This window comes from Parasteatoda tepidariorum, chromosome 9, assembly GCF_982258835.1.
Source record: "Parasteatoda tepidariorum strain Cologne lab strain chromosome 9, Ptep-v5.0, whole genome shotgun sequence".
NCBI lineage: Eukaryota > Metazoa > Arthropoda > Arachnida > Araneae > Theridiidae > Parasteatoda > Parasteatoda tepidariorum.
The window spans coordinates 60357026-60374649 of record NC_141763.1 but is presented as its reverse complement, the minus strand read 5'-3'; the positions used below and the strand labels follow the sequence as shown (position 1 = coordinate 60374649).

At 25.8% G+C, this 17624-nt stretch overlaps 1 protein-coding gene across 1 annotated transcript in view; it reads left to right on the top strand.

The window, feature by feature from the left end:
• Top3alpha (topoisomerase 3-alpha) overlaps positions 1-14433 on the top strand; it is a 36514-nt gene extending 22081 nt beyond the window's left edge. Inside the window, exons 18-29 of the mRNA XM_087151947.1 lie at positions 469-532; positions 2552-2645; positions 3253-3352; positions 4973-5046; positions 5903-5979; positions 6376-6670; positions 6846-6959; positions 7037-7204; positions 9236-9316; positions 9952-10100; positions 11597-11698; positions 14304-14433. Of these exons, the coding sequence (XP_087008073.1) occupies positions 469-532; positions 2552-2645; positions 3253-3352; positions 4973-5046; positions 5903-5979; positions 6376-6670; positions 6846-6959; positions 7037-7204; positions 9236-9316; positions 9952-10100; positions 11597-11698; positions 14304-14338 (1353 nt within the window). The 3' untranslated portion in view covers positions 14339-14433. The remainder of the gene's footprint in view (positions 1-468; positions 533-2551; positions 2646-3252; positions 3353-4972; positions 5047-5902; positions 5980-6375; positions 6671-6845; positions 6960-7036; positions 7205-9235; positions 9317-9951; positions 10101-11596; positions 11699-14303) is intronic.
• Positions 14434-17624: the final 3191 nt, after the last annotated feature.

Below are 17624 nucleotides of genomic sequence, written 5' to 3'. Positions count from 1 at the left end.
CCTCTTGCCGTTGGGCTAACCATGGAGGGGTTTTGTGGTTTTGCTCTTCATGTCATGCAAATGCGGGTTAGTTCCATCAAAAAATCCTCCATGAAGGTTAGTTTGCCCCACTGCTTGATACAAAGGCTCCCTTGTCTTCTGGATTGGGTTCACAATTACAAGGCTATGGAGTTGAGCATTGATGGTCGTAAACTCATAACTGGATCGGCTGTTCAACGCCAGTTATAAAATAAAATGTATATTATAAAATCTAACTATCAAAGTAATGTTATAAAATAATAACTTTGTAATGTGACTTAAGCAATTAAAAAAGTAAAATAAATTGTTCTACTCACCTGATTAGAAAGATATCTAACTTTTAAAATCATTTATAATGTATTACTAACATTAAGGCACTAGATTCTCTAAAATAGTGCTCTTGCATTGACTCTTGCTATTTATTCTATATTATTCTTTGTTGCTCTTTAGGCTGTTAAACTTGATTCAGCTTTATCAACTTACTTCAATGTTGCACCTGACAATACAGTTGTTGGTAATGTTTTTTAATTTTATTTTATAATTTTTCATAAATTGTATAGTGATTTTCCTACTATTTGTTGTAAATTTTTTTCAAATAGTAATATAAAAAAATTTCTTTATTAGTTTTGATGCTGTTTTAGATATATTTTTCTGAGAATAGTATTAAGGCATTCAAAAGCATAATTTGAAAAAGGAGAATTAAAGTTTATCATCTAGATCGTTTACAAGTTATCAGATTTCTGAGAATGATTCTCACTTATTTACTCTTTCCATATTTATTGACATAACTTGTTAGTTACTAGTGAAAGTATGTGAGCAAAAATGCGTATTTTATTATGCTGGTCTATAAGAGACAAATAGTCATGAATGATGTAAAATTAAAGTTAATAATTTTAACTTGTGTTAACTGTTATAAGTGAGTAGTAAAAATTTATAACAGGTTTAATCAAAACAAAATAGTTTTTATTTGTGTGTTTCTTTAGATTTCACAGTAGTCAGTCATATTAGTGTTGAAAACTTTGAATGATTTATTCTCTCCCTCACTTTTTAAAATTATTTATTATTATATATCTTGCATTAATTTATTTGGCATTTAAAAAAGAATTTTTGAAATTTATTACTTTTTTTAATAAATAAATGCTTGTCTTTTTAAATTATTTATTACAATAAAAGTTTTTGATTATTTCAAGTATAATGTAGTTGATATAAAATTACATTTTCTACAAACAAAACAAAGTTTTTATTTGTGTGTTTCTTTAGATTTCACAGTAGTCAGTCATATTAGTGTTGAAAACTTTGAATGATTTATTCTCTCCCTCACTTTTTAAAATTATTTATTATTATATATCTTGCATTAATTTATTTGGCATTTAAAAAAGAATTTTTGAAATTTATTACTTTTTTTAATAAATAAATGCTTGTCTTTTTAAATTATTTATTACAATAAAAGTTTTTGATTATTTCAAGTATAATGTAGTTGATATAAAATTACATTTTCTACAAACAAAACAAAGTTTTTATTTGTGTGTTTCTTTAGATTTCACAGTAGTCAGTCATATTAGTGTTGAAAACTTCGAATGATTTATTCTCTCCCTCACTTTTTAAAATTATTTATTATTATATATCTTGCATTAATTTATTAGGCATTTAAAAAAGAATTTTTGAAATTTATTACTTTTTTTAAAAAATAAATGCTTGTCTTTTTAAATTATTTATTACAATAAAAGTTTTTGATTATTTCAAGTATAATGTAGTTGATATAAAATTACATTTTCTAATTTTAAAATTTTATTTTAAGCTAGAGCTTAAAAAATAAATTGTAAATGTTTCAGAATTCTGTAAATTAGTTTATTAAACTGTTTTTAACTTGTAAATGGAATTTAATATGTAACCCTTATCTATAATTTATCTTCTTACGTATTGTTTTTTTTTCTATAGACCGCCTTTGTTGCTATGTATCGAATCAGAAAGTTTCTATAGTACTAGAAAAATAACAAGCTTTTAATTTCATGTTGACTATTTTTTGTACTTCTTCAGTAGCGTACTTAATCCATTACTTTATAAAAAAAATAGACATAAAATAACTACAATGTTGACTTTTTTTCTGTTTAATAAAGTTCTAATAAGCATAAATTCACTAATCACGCAAAGGTTGTTTAAGTTTTACAACATTTATCAAATTAATGAAATCAAAAGTTTTTTTTATTTATTTTTAAATTATTGGAGCTTAAATAATTATTTTTTAATAAATGACTTAACAAAATGTCATTATTAGTACTTTTAAAATTTGAAAAATAATATCCAAATGATTCCATGCATTCAACGATAGTGTGTAAAATCGTTTTGCAATATTCTTAAATATTTAACTCTTATTATAGCAATAATAGGCATTTAAATGCTCCTTGTTATGTATAACTTTTAATTTTATTCTTTTTTTGTGCCTTATTTTTAATTATCATTCAAAGAATGTCTTATGGGGTAAATGGTGTTATCATTTTTTAATGTTGTTCTTTAAAACAATCTGAATTTTTAGAGGATGCTGCCGCACCACAACTTATGCCCGTTATGAAATGCCCAAAGTGTCAAACTGGTGATATTGTTTTACGGACAAAAAGAGACAATAGAGGGTAATTGATTTTTCTTCTTCTGCCTGTCTGTTATTTTAAGTGATACAGTATGCATTTCAATTAAAATAAGTTTCATTTGCTACAAACAAAAGAAAGAAAAAATATATAGATGCAAAAATTGCTACAATTTGTTATTCAGATTTTTTTTCTCTTTAACAACTATTAGAAATGCTTATACCTATTGCTTCAAAAACTGTTATAAAAAAAACCAAACGGTTCAAAATATTATTAAAATTCAGGAAATTAACTAAATATATAGCTTAATTATTTTTCAATATCTGAAGAATCAAATCAATCAATACAAAAAAAAAATTATTGACGAATGACAGAAACAAACTTTTAATCTTAAATGGTACAGAGAACGTTAACCCACATCTTCCTAATACTTTAACTACTATGCCATTAGATAAACAGAAGCATCATTTCAAAACATTTAAATAGGACATTACCTAAATAAATTGCAGAAATCCCCTGTTTTAGCACTTTAACAGATTGCACTAGTTAATATGCAGATTAGCAAGGTAGTATGCATATTAATGGATTTTGAGCTTTAGCAGTAACATATAAATTTAAAAAAAGTATTAATGCAATGAATTTTTTTTTAAAGGTTCTTTCTATCTTGTATGTCCTACCCTGATTGCAATGCAGTTATGTGGCTACCTGATAGTTTAGAACAGATTTCAGTTCTGGATGCTGAATGTCCTGATGTGAGTAATATTACCTTATATTTTCTTTAATTTGAAATAACTAGCTATATATTTATTTTTTGACTTTTAATTTTTTTTACTCGGTAGGTATTTATTATTTGATGAATTTCTAAAACCAGTGCTTAGAGTTCTAGTTTACACTGATATTACAAGGGGCGATTATTTTTATTAATTGCAAAATCTGATAGCAGAAACCCTGCAACATGGTTGCAGGTGTTGCTAATGATCACAATATCTGAATATTATTTTTCATCTCAAAAATTTTTTTATCACTAAAAAATTTATGAAAGGAAAACCAAAAAAATCAATCTTAGTTCTTAAATTTACTCACTTACTATCGGTTTCAGTTCCTTTATTAAATTTGTTTGCCTGTTTGTTGATAAAATTTGTTCCTTTATAAAATCCGTAGATAACTATATGAGTTTAAGAAAACTAATGATTTTAAAAAAATTCTAAATAATTTTCTTTAATTAATTTAAATGATTCATCTATATGAATCATTATTATACTTTTTGAAACTATTTTATATAAAAAATACTAACTAACATAAGTTCCTTGCAGCATTATTTTTTCATAATAATTTTTATATGCCTTTATATAAATACATTTTGCTATTATTAAATTATAATTGATATTTACAATGATAGTCTCTGACCACTCAGCACAGAAGTAAAGCTTCACGCTCTTGTGCCACAGGGCCTAAGTTCTATTCTCGGACAAGGTTGACTCTTTCATCTCTTTAGTTGGCATTAAAATGAGCACCAAGCATGTTCGGGAATTTTACATTTTTCTGACCACCATACTAGAACAGCAGCTCCTGCACCCCAGAGCCCAAGGTTAAGGAAACTGGAATGAGCGCAGTAGTCCATGGCCCTTCATGGGGGGGGGGCTACCTTGTCCCTCGAGTTTTAGTTTCTATATTAGTGTTGCGGACAAATTGGATTAATGAAGATTGTGATGTTGATCAATGCAGTAAATTTTGCTATTATGATCAGGGGTCTGTCCAGGCCAAATTTACTACCGTTTAGCGGTACCTTCACAAATTCAACTTTAGGAATTTCACAAAATACTTTTTCTTAAAATTTTATCTTTGTATCCCATAAAAAACGATAAATCCATATTTTTGTGTTCATTTTTTAGTATAATTTTTAATTTTCAAAAATTATGTCTAAATTTTCACTAAATAGATACCTGTCAGAAAACTTAGACAGATCCCTGATGATACAAACTATGAGTTGACTCATATTTCCTGCAGTTTTTTTCTAACATTATATCTTTTTTAAATCTAATTAACTGAAATTGATAACTTTTTCCATATGCAAAACCTTCCCCACTTCATTATACCAGCCTGTGCTATGTCATTGCTACAAACTTCAGTTTATGCCGCCTTTTTTATAATGTTACATTTAAAATGCAAACTGTGTTTACTAATATGTGTATCTTTGAAATTCTATTTTTAGTTCATTCTAATGATGTGAACAATTTAGTTTGTGAAAGAATTCTAGTGTTTTTCAGTACAACATTAATTTTTACTTTTTCCTTTTAACATATTAAGTTACAAACTGTTTATTTATTTATTTACTTTTGAAATTTTCTAATTTACCACATGACAATTTTTAGTGTCTTCCCAGGAGGGTGAAAAAAGTAAAAATGAAATTCAAGGCTGGTTCCATGAGACCTTTTTACCCTGATGAGTAAGTTTACTTAAAAATTATATTCTGATGTGTTTTTATGATTTTTATTAAATTGTCTTTTTTTTTTTTTGTATGTTTATTAAAGATTTAGAGTAAAATCATTTAAACTTTTTACATTGATTTTTAAGCTATTTGGGGCGAACTGTTTTATCTTTTTAAGTTTTTTATATCGTGAAAAACTGTTTAAAATAAACCAGACAAGTTTTTAAGTAATTTTTACCTAATTTTTTATAATTAACTTAATTTGGAGGGTTATAGCAGCTGTATAAGTTACAATGACTTTCTTTTCTTATAAATGCTTGTTGCCCGAGATAATAATAAACTTATGTAATATATTAATGTGATATTATCTGAATTGCTTAAATTTTAATAAGGTCTGGTTCTTAATATAATTTGTATATTACAAAAATGGTTCTCTTTCTCTGATACCTAATTTTTACATTAATCCCTGAAAATATGCTCCACAAAATTCTTCTTTCAAATATGGCAAGAGTTTTTTTTTCTCAGTCAGTGCTCACGTTTCAGCAGTATATGAGAATAGACCTAAATTCATGTTTTATAAATGAGTAATTTGATTTTTCTACTAAGAAAAATAAATTTTTAATAGTTTTACTTTCCCAATTGTTATTCAACAGCTAGTTTTATTTTTGTAAATATCTTTAGCCTTTTCCTGATCTTTATAAAAATTTAATTGAATTTAATGAAATTAATAGGGGGAACTTTTTGTTAGCATTACTTCAAAAATTATAGCACAATTGATCCTTAATGATGGGTTCTTAAAAATCCATTAAGTATCTATTCCTTATTTTTAAATATTTGTATCGTTTAAATATTGATGAATTTTATTTTATATTAGGTTTGATAGCTGTTTAGCTGGCTGTGATTCAGATCTAATGATGACTATGGGTGCTCATCCTATAACAGTTACCAGAAGTAATATTTCCATTGATTCTTTCTTTCAACCTGTTATCATTTTGTATTAGATTCTATTTGTAAGGCCTGTCATTCTAGTTGAGTTACATTATTTTTCTTAATAATTGTGTTGGGAAATAGAATTGTGTCTTTCCTCATTTTTCACCCCTGTTCCAAAAAATCACTCAATCTCAAAAGTCATATCTAGTTCCTCTAACTTTCAATAATATTTAGACAACGGAATAAGGCATTCCATATTCAATAATAAAAATAACAAGGATAACAAAACTTTTATTCTACTATAAATACTTTATTAGTTAATTAGGTGCTTTTTTTCTTAAAATTAGTTCTATTTATGTACTTTTAATAAAACTTGTCTAAAAGAATGCAATCTAAAATATTTATAAATTTTTATAGATTCTAATACCTCCTCCACGAATGTGTCTAGAAATCTCAGTTCTGATAGTGGATATGAATCTGCAAATCGAATATCGAATAACAACCGAAGCAATTCTAATTCTTCTGGTTTATCTAGAACATTGCAAAGTTCTATAAATTCCTCAAGAGCAGCTCCTAGCTCTACTAATTCCTCAAGAGCAGCACCAAGCTCTACTAATTCCTCAAGAGCAGTGCCAAGCTCTGCTAATTCCTCAAGAGCAGTACCAAGTTCTTCATTTTTGTCTAGTCATCAATCATCTCGGCAACCATTTCAGTAAGAAAATCTATTCATTATTTTTCGCATGGTTACTTGATAAAATAGTTCTTTTCATTTCATATACACTTATAAACTTAGTAGTAAGTGGTACTTTTTTTATTTATTATTTATTGTCCTAATGTATCAGAGTACGTAAGGAAATTGATAACCAGATTTCTTTTTGTCTTTTCAGCCCTGTCCCCTCAAATAACAATACTTCTAATTTACCTAGTCAGGATGTTGTCTGTAATTGTGGCACAGACGCCATCATTTATAGGGTGAAGAAAGATGGTCCCAATAAGGGTAGGTGTAGTCATTGCAATGAAATTATAACTACTTTTTTTTAAAGTTTAATCCGACACATTTTCTCTCCCTTTCAGGTAGAGAGTTTTATACATGCCCTAAGCCTCAAGATTCAAAGTGTGGCTTTTTTCTTTGGAAAGATGATGCTAATTCTCCTATCAATCAGACTGCATCATCGTCAATTCATCAGAATAATTATTCACCTGCAACTGTAAACAATGTACCTTTAAGGGTATCAAATAATCCCTGGTAAGAAAAAAACTATTTTATTTTTTTGTCAATATAAGGATTTGTATATTAATAGTTCTCTTTCTTTTAATAAAAACTGATAGTTCAACGAAATTTGTTTCTTCATTTGATCTGTCCAATTTTTCACTCTAGAAAAATAGTTGCAAGATATTCATGGTTATTCTCCTGACTTTATTATTTTTTTTTTTAAAAAAGAAGAAAAATAAACTTAATAGTAATTGCAGAAATTATGCAAAATACTTTATATAATTAATCTCTATAGATAAAACTAAATTTTTTTTAAAAAATTTATAAATAGCTGAACCATTTAACTCATTATATGAGTAGTACATAATAATTAAATATAAAAGCTAATTATGAAAAGAAAGTATTTAATAAATACATAATATTTAAAAAAGTATAAATATAATATTCATATGAAGTATTATATAATTATAGTTATTTGATCAGAAATTTAAGTTGCGAGTTGCATTATTTATTTTTAACATATAAGAGAACCACAGTTTATTAATCAATTATAGTAGACTTTTTAAAATCTGCAGAGCTTGCTTACTTTAAAATTTTTTTATAATTGTTACAAGAAGCCTTCTTTTAGTTTTTATGATTTTATGTGCATAAACCATTTTTAAGAATTTTTTCCTATTTTTAGAAAAATGGCAAATTTTGCATATTTTTCTATTTTAATAATTGTATGCTAAATTTTAACATTCTATCTCTAAATGCGTATGTATTTTTGGTTAATCTCAAAGATTTTATTTTGTTTTCTAGTAGTATATATTAGTTTCATTACTAAGTTATTTAGACCTATTAAAGGAAGTACATTTATTTTTGTATTTGATTTTGATACATGGTAACTTTTCCCTTTAAGAAAATGATGTTCGCAATGACCCATGTTCACGTGTGAAATCTTCTGGATATTTTTAAAAATCTTCTTGATTATTTTTTCTTGAAGATTGGCTAGTATGAGCTTGGGACCAGCTGCTTTGCACTGTTTAGATCTTTTATTTGTTTCTGTTATCACAGTGCACTGACCACTATTGAGAACTTCAGATGTATATTGCACTATTGTTTAGAAATCAAGAGTTTCATGTTCAATCATAACCTTTCAAAATTTCTTTTCAAAGGATTCAACATATTCATCAAACTTATAAAATATTCATTCCGTATAATCATTCTCTCTTTTTTAAGTGTTGTAAGAGGTGGTCAAAAGAACAAGGTGTTCTAATATCATGGCATCATTCTTGCGAAGCAAAATTTTGAAATCTAGAAAGAGCACTGAATGATTGACTAAAGTTTATGAGCAGTGTTAAAAGATGTCATTTGAAAAAATGCAAATGTATTTTAAGCCTTCAAAGTATTATATTAAAAAAATACTTGCTCTATATAAAAAATACATATTAGTTACAAATATATTTAAAGTGTAATATGTTTTTGCCAAAATAAATCCAGTATTTGTGAAATGTAAGTAAATATTTGCACTAATTTAATGTAGTCACAATATAGGGGTATATTGTTTATTTTAAATTGGACTAAAGGGGTCATTAAATCAAGCATCGAGTATATAAAGGTTAACATATTAAAAGAAAAACTGATGAATATTAAATTTCATTGATAATAATTTATAGTTAATTATAAATTTTTTTATCTTTTATCTAGTTTTCTTTGAATATATTACTATTTGTAAGAAAATTAAGCAGATAGGAAAATAAAGCAGATGGAAAATTAAGCAGAAACTTCTTGACTTTTATAAACTAAAAATAAAATAATGTCTAAAAATGTATTGCATTGCTGAATGTTATTAAACTACAAAATTTAATTGTTGAACATTATATTAGTTTCTAAAATTTAACTTAAACCTCTTATTTTGTTTGTTTACATTCAAAATCAGTGCAAATTGTACGGAGAGGTGCAAATTATATTTTAAAATTGCAGTTTTTAGAGAGTATTGTATTTTATTTTGTGTATAGAATTTGGTCATGTGACTATTATCATGTTTAATATCGTGAGGAACATTTCGTTTTTGTTTTATAGGCAACCATCTACATCTTTCTCAAATGAAAACTCAACATCAGGAGGTGTGCAACAATGCAGGTGTCAATTGGAAGCTAAGTTGTAAGTGACTATGATGCTTTTTAGTATTGATAATGCTTAATCAAAAATCATAAAATATAATTGAAAATTATAAAGAATAATCAAAATGCTCAGTTGGTAATTTTTTTTACAATAATATTTTTTAAAAAAATCTTAAAGAGTTAACAAACCTTTCCGAAGGTTAGGGTAACTTAGTCAGCCACATGGGCATGTTGTACTACATTACGAAAATGTATTCAGGAACAATATTGGAGGATAAATGTTATTCAATGTAGCAATATTCTTAAGCATTTAAAACTGAAAATTCATTTTTAAAGATTAATAATTTGTAAATTTCTTCAAATGTATAAAAATAAAAAACATAATTTTTTATTTTAAAATTATTTTTTAAATCTTATTATTGGCAAATTTTTGGCAGCAATGATATTCAAAAAATTGATTAAATGAAAATCAATCCAACTGATTTTGTATCATGAAATATGACATAATTGTTTTAAATAATTTATAGCTAATTAAAGCTATGAAAAGAAGCATCAAACAAAAGTTGTGCAGTGAAAAGTCTGAACAGAATTCATGTAAAATAAGAATTATGTCATCTTTATATATATATTTCTTTATTTTACTTCAAACATATTATTATTTAATGCATTTTTCAGATTGACAGTGAGAAAAGAGGGAGCCAATCAAGGCCGGCAATTTTACGCTTGTCCTAAACCACGTGGATCAGGTGAATGTGGATTCTTTCAATGGATGGATGAGAATGACACAAATACTAATGGTCGTTTTTCTAATGCTAATTCAGGAGGTAAAAAAATTTTAATTTTTAATTATTGAATTAAAATTATTTTTTGAATCTGGCCATGCATAAAAATTCTTCTTAGTGTTCATTCTATAATTGCATTTTTAATATGTTTTTTTAAATAAAAAATGAATTTTATTTATTCTCTGCTATATGATAACAGTTTTATTCTTAATGAAAACAAAATTTATAAAGAAATGTCTGAACTGAATTCAGAAAACATTAATTGTTTATGTATGAAATTTACTGAATTCTAATTAAATTTGTAAGAAAGTATATTTTAAAAAAATATTACATTGTTCTTATTTTAATTTTCTATATTTTATTGAAGTTCATTTTTTTATTAATTTACTTTTATATACCTGCAAATCAGTATACAAATGCTTTTCAAATTATTACTATAAAAGTTATTTCTACCAAATTTTTGGCAAAAGGGAAATGAAACTAACCAAAGGTAAACTTCAGTTAAAGATCTAACAATTATAATATATATAATTTCACATGGATTTTCAGACCATATTTTCTTTAATTTGTTGGGTGAATTCCCTGATTTGAGTTTTTGAGCTCATTTCAAGATGTTTTGACATGCTTTTCAAAAACAGATTAAAAGTTTTAATGTTTAAAAGAAGAATAGAGACATTCCATCCTTCTCTTTTAGTTATGATCAAATTATTTTCTGTTGAATTAAAATGTTATTATTCATAATTGTTATTATCTATAATGTTATTATTTGTTAAAATTAAATGTAAACAAGCTTTTCATTTTAATACAAAATATTTTCCAACACTATAGTTTTTTTACACTTTTTATTGTATTTTTTTCATCAAAATAAAAATTCATATGAAATATACATTTAGAAATTGAGAATTTGATTGGAGCATTTTAAACAGAATGATCAAACCAAACTCTGTAGGAATGTTCCCTAGGTTTCTAGAAATATTGAATTGTATTTTTTTATTCTTTAAAATTTTAACTTTTTTATTGAAATTTGCTTTTTTGAAAGAATTATTTAAAACATTAAAAAAGAATTATTATTAAATGATGACAAGACACGCAATCTATAAATAGGATCAATCAAAAAGTCGACTGTCAAACAATTGTTTACTTTTCAAAAGTTGAAGAAATTCAGAATGAGCTCCATGTCGTGGAACATAAATTATTTACACTTTACAGCTGTGTTATAACTTTTTTCAGATTGCAGTTTTTTATGAACTTCTACTATATCCGTATGTTAACATCTGCATTTCAATTTTATATATATTTTAAATAACTTTCAATTTTTTTGTTAGTAATTGCTTTGCTTTTTTTAATGAATTAAGTGCTTGATTAAAATGTATATTTTATATTTCATATTTATTTTCAGAATATTTTGCCTTTTCATTGTATATTTTAATATATTTAAAATTTTATGAATGAAGCAATAAAGTGCATAATCATGTAAAATTTACCTTATTGTGATATATTTCATAAAAATCTATTTTAATTATGCATTTTGCTTTAAGCATTTGATAGGTCAAGGGCTGGTCCCTCAAATAAAAGACCTGCAAGTTCTGCCTCTGGTGGGCCATCTAAACAGAGAAAATGTGGTATATGTTCTCAGCCTGGTAAGTTTGACAAATATTAATTTCTTTAAGTTATTCATTTGAATTAACTTTTTAAATAGTTACACATCTGTTACTGTGTATATGTTGCATAATGCTCCTTCAGTCAAGGCTGGATTCAGGTTTTACAGGCCCCAGAGCAAATTTTATTGTGGCCCCTTTCCTCAAAGCACAAAAAGACTTATTTTGTTTGAATACCATTTATTCAAAATTGTAATTTATATATAAACATAAAGGAATTCTTTTTTTAAAAAAACTAAAGAAAAAAAAACATTTTTTGTAGGGAAATTTGGCCAGACCCTTAAACAATCATCCTTATTTCCCGGTCTTTGAGTATGGCTTTGCCTTCAACATACTTCTGACTGATTTTTCAATTTAGGTGTTCTTATTTTGAACTGTATATTTTTTAACAGATTCGATTTAATTTTAATGTTCAGATTTTGAAATAGAATATAAAAATGTTTTTATAATATGTTATGTCTTTTTTCTATCTAGTACCTTATTTTCTTATTTATTTTGAATTTCATTTTTAAATTAACGAAATGTAATGGTAATAGAAGAATTTTTTTGTGAAAAGTACTGTATAAAATAACAATAAACGTTAAGCTATAGAGCTTTAATTTTTTTTAAACCTGTATATCAAAAATATTATTAATGTAAAAATAAAATATAAATAAAACTTATAAGAACTAATTATTACAAAAATAAAATAAATTGCCAAAAATGTATACTTCTGATTTTCTGATAGTTTTTTTTTTGTACTTCTGATTTTCTTCAACATTTTTATTTTACATTCTGATTTTTGTTAGCATTTTCATTTTACTTCCTGATTTTGTTACCACATTTATTGTAATTAAAACCAAGCTTTTTCATTATCTTTTTTGTAACTAAGCAAATTCTGCTGCTGAAAATGTACAAATTTAGCTGTATTTGTGTTTTCTTACTAAAATTATGCTATTCTTTAAAATAAAAATAAATTTGACAATACTATTGCTGGAAAAATATTTCATAACTTAAATATAAAAATAGTTATATTTATTTTATCTACATTTTTATTGTGAAAAAAATACAAAAATGTCAAAATTTAGCTGAGAAGTATCCTATATGTTACATATAATCCTAAAAACACCTGTGGAGGGACCCAAATATTAATTCGTAGTATTTCCTAACAGATTGGATTTTGTTCAAGATTATCTTGATTTATTTTAAAATAACGAAAATAATAGCAACCTGTCACAGATTGTCGATTCGGATGACTAGATTACTGTCCACTGGTTTATCTACAAATATATTTTACAAACTTATTAAAATAAAAAATGCCTTAAAGTGATATTTTGATCAAACTTTACTGAAATATCTCCAATACTATAAAACATCTCTTCTTGATTGATGCTATAAACAAATCACCAATTATGTATCTCAATTAAAATGTTGTAAAATGTATGATATCGATTGTTTCTTGTTAAAAATTATTTTCATCACCAAATCAAGGTTTATTTACTACTTTATCTTGTTATTTATCTATTCATTTTAATTAAATCAGGTTTTTGAACATTGGTAATTTATAAAATTGTATTTTTATTGAAAATTATTTGACAACGCTTTTACTACTGTAATTATTTGATATTGTTTGAAAATTGTTTTCTTAGGAATACGAATTTTGAATATTAGACCAAATTAGTTTTTTTCAAAAAAATTTAAAGTAAAAACTTCTTTTTAAATATTATTATTACAGAAGCTAATTTTCATGAACTGTAATCTGTTGCAAATTCGCTCAAGTGAATCTATTTATTTATTATGCACACATATTTTTTAAATTTAATTTTTATAAAATAAAATTTTCAGGGTTTGCTTTAAACCTATTGCAATTTTAACCTTTGAATTTTTGCTATTTTGCAATAAAATTTTGTCTAGTTCTAAGCAACAGAGATTTTTTTGATGAAATAACTTTATGAATGTCTAAACATGCTTTATATATATACTTCAAGCATTACAATATTTTTTATCTTATACATTACATTTCTATGTGACATTTTTGCTTCCTAAAATTTTTAGAGTAATTCCTAAAATATTTTTATCTATTCCTAACATTCTTTTTTGAATTTCACTTTCAGATTAACACACTCACTGTATATATGTACTAATTTTTTAAGTAAAAATTAGAATCAGAATTTACCTTTGTTTTAATGGGAAAATGTGGTAAAATATTTTTTATCCATGTAGATATTATTATTAGTTTCTATTTTAATTAACTTTGTATCGTTAATGATCTAAGAATATGAGTTTATCTAAAAGGTAAATATTATTAATTTTACGAATTTGATTTTTGATAATTGGAGATGACATGCTCAAACGTACTCAGGGTATCAACCGAAGAAGTTAATTAACTTAAAAGACACTTCATTTACATTTAGTTAGGGATCCTTGAAAATTTCTTTCTGTTAAGCATTTTTTCTTTTTTTGAAAAAAAATTTGTTCATCAGAAATGCACTAGTGTCAAATCAAACTGAATTGAGTTTTAACAGTTAAAAAATGATTACAAAAATGTTGTATTATTTTAAATCTTTGTAAAATTTTAAATTGTTTAATTTAATTTTATTCATTACAGGTCATACTAGGAAAAAATGTCCACAGAATAGATGACAAGCTTGTAAAGCACAAGCGCAATTTGTATTATTATTTTTTGTATATAATGTACAGCAAATTTATAAATTAATAAATGTATTTTGTAGATTTGAGTTAAGTGGATGAGCTCTTTATTTTAAATATAATATAACTATTTGGTACTCAAATTTTGTGCTCATGTAAAAGCTTAATTCACGAGTAAAGCATATTATGGAGATTTCTAGGATGCCATATGTAAGCAATTTTGGAAATTTTGGAAGAAAATTTATTTTATTGTTTCATCAGTTAGTTGAAATAAAAAACAGGCAATTTTTCATCTATTCTTTAGAATCATGATCTTTTTTTTTTTTTTTATATCTTTCCTCTTAATAAAATAAAGAATTATTTTAATGAAAATGTTGTTGACCACGAAATATGTTCCCTCCTCTACAATGCAAGCTTTTTACCCTTGTTTTATTAATTTCTAGCTACGAACTTGTAGGATCATCGGAAAGAAACTTACTTAGTGGAAGCAATATTTATATTTTTAATTTATGTAATCTTGATTTTTAAATTTACAAAAAACCATTTTACCTATCATCAGAAATAAGTAATTCAAACCCATGTGTACATAATATTTACACATGTGTTTGAATTATTGGTGTGTGAATAAAGTATACATTATCATCATTGTTGGTTCCACAGCCTAGGGTGGGCCTTGGGATTTTCTAGAACATTTCTCCATGCCGTTCTCATTGTTTCCCTAGCTTACGTTAAACACCCTGATTGTCTTAAAATCCAAGTTGATGTCAGGTCTTGCCAGTTCAATACCCTGATTGTTTTATATTTAAGTTAATGGAGTCCAGTCATCAAAGAGTGCCCTCTAGCTCTACTGCCAATTGGATAGCGTTTGCATATGTTATGTATTTTGCCTGTTGTATCTGAATAACAAATGTACCCAGTAAATCTCCTTCTGTTTAACTTTACAAATTTTATTACATGACTGTTCTTTTAAAATTAATAAATTTCTGTATTTATTCATAAATAATGCCACGAAAACAGGCATACTATAGCCAGAGCCAGATTAGAGGTCATAAGCACTTTAAAGATTTTGAAGCATCTTAAATGTTATTAAGAATATCAACATAAATAAAAGAAAAATATTTTTCAGAAATTAAAGATTAAGTTTCAAAAACAAATAAATTTATATAACTTCTAAATTTAATGCTTTTTGCAGAAGATCTATTGCAAATCAACATTGTTTAGTTAACTTTTTAAAAGGTTTTCAACGCTAATTTGTGATCTTAGAACCAAAGTAAAATAATTTCAACAATTCTGGTGCTTTATTTTTTAAAAAAATTTCCTGACTAACTAGCTACTTTTTTTTCTTCATTTTAATTCTTTGAAATATAAGCTAATTTTTTATCCAAACTTTCTGTAATGTGTTCCTTTATGTCTTCTTATATGCTTTTTAAATTTTTACTAAAATTAAGTAAAAATAGAATATTTTTACTGTGGGTCTCAATGATAACTAACAGAATTTATAACCATTTTATTGGCAAATAAGATGTTTCACCAATAAATATTTTGATCACTTTTCAAGTAACCGAGGTACATTCTATTAGCAAAGCAAATTATGATTGCTTCCGTACAACGGAAAACTAAGATTATCGTCATTTAAACTAAGGAGAGTTTTCGTTAAACAAAACCTCAAAATTTTGACCCTTTTCCAACAAAAACAGGTCCAGAACTAGAAAAAATAAAATGATGTAAAATAAAAAATTTTAAAAACTATTCTTTAAGTGGACTAAAGAGAGAAAAAAAATTCTTTTGTCACACCTAAAACGAAAAATGTAGGCGCATCACTTTCTAGAGAAAGAGCGAAATTTAAGTTGGTGATAGGATTTTTCCCACACTGTCTTTAAAAAGTGATGCGTCCAACGTGTTTTTTTAGGAGTGTCAAAACCGAATTATTTCTTATTTTTTGCTCACTTGAAAAACCTAGTGTTTAAAGTTTTATTTTTACATTATTATTTTATTTATTAAAATCAATCCAAAACATTCTATACATTTAATATGTTCAATAAACAGTTAAATTAAAGTTTTGAATTAATAATAAATTAATTTTATAACTGAACAATTGTTGTTTCTTCACTTTGATTTCATTTCTGTGAAAATTAACAACTGAAAATGAAGTGATAGAGTGATTACTTTTTAAGGCGCAATATGCTTTTATGTTGGATTGCATTAAACTCTAATTTTATTGTAAATTGACAAATAGTCAGAGAAGCAGCTTAACAAAAAAATTTGTTTATTTATGTATATTTTGTTTATATAATCTATTGGCCTGTTAGTCTGACCACAGCGTGGTGAGGGTTTAAACGCTAATATTTTAAAAAGATTGTAATGAATGACGGACTACATGCTAATGACAGGAAATTTAAATGTAATCAATTACAAAAGTTGTCTTTCCTCACTCTAGGTTTAGGTTTGTTGGTACAACATGCATTTGCAGGCTTGTGTGTTCAATTAAGGCTTATAAACCTTTGTCAAGTAGAAGAACAGGTCAATACAGAGAAAGACATCATTAAGAATACATCCAGGGTTATGGCGGGATATCGAACCCGCCACCTCCTCACTCTAATAAGAGATTTTAAATCAATTCAATTTAAAAATTGATGCCAATCAATTTTGCTGATACAGACCAATTTTTAAATTAATTAAAAGTTAAATAACCTAATAAAGTTTACTTACCTACTTGATAAATATTAAAATGATGTGGCAAACTAATTATCTTATAGTTTTCGAATTGTGTTTTGCTGACTCTGGATTCTTTCTCAGATTCGGGTTTTTCCTTTTTTTATTCATTATCCTATTTTGTATTATGTATCTTAGAATGGTTCAAAATAACTACACCTACGTAAATTTTTTATTGTAAACTTTTAAAAAAGTATAATAACTAATCAAATAAAGCATAAAATCCATGGATTGATAAGAATGGAGGTCAGATGATGGCTAACTAGATTTTTCATTGTGATTTATTAAGGGTAAAGTGGTTTGTGATAAAAAAATAGAAGATGAGAAATTCAGCAGAAGTTAGAGTATTTTATAACTGAAACGAAAAATGCACTGTTCAAGTTTGGCAAGATATGAGTATTTTTCTTAGGCGTGCATAAATAGAACACTTGAAAGCCCTCCTGAACAATTTGATTGATAATCATTTTGGTAATTTTGTGAAAAGAAGTATCACAAAAATTGGTTAACTAAATATTTCAGCAGGTTATTTGGCATTGAGATTTGCAACACTAATATCATTTTTATGCCT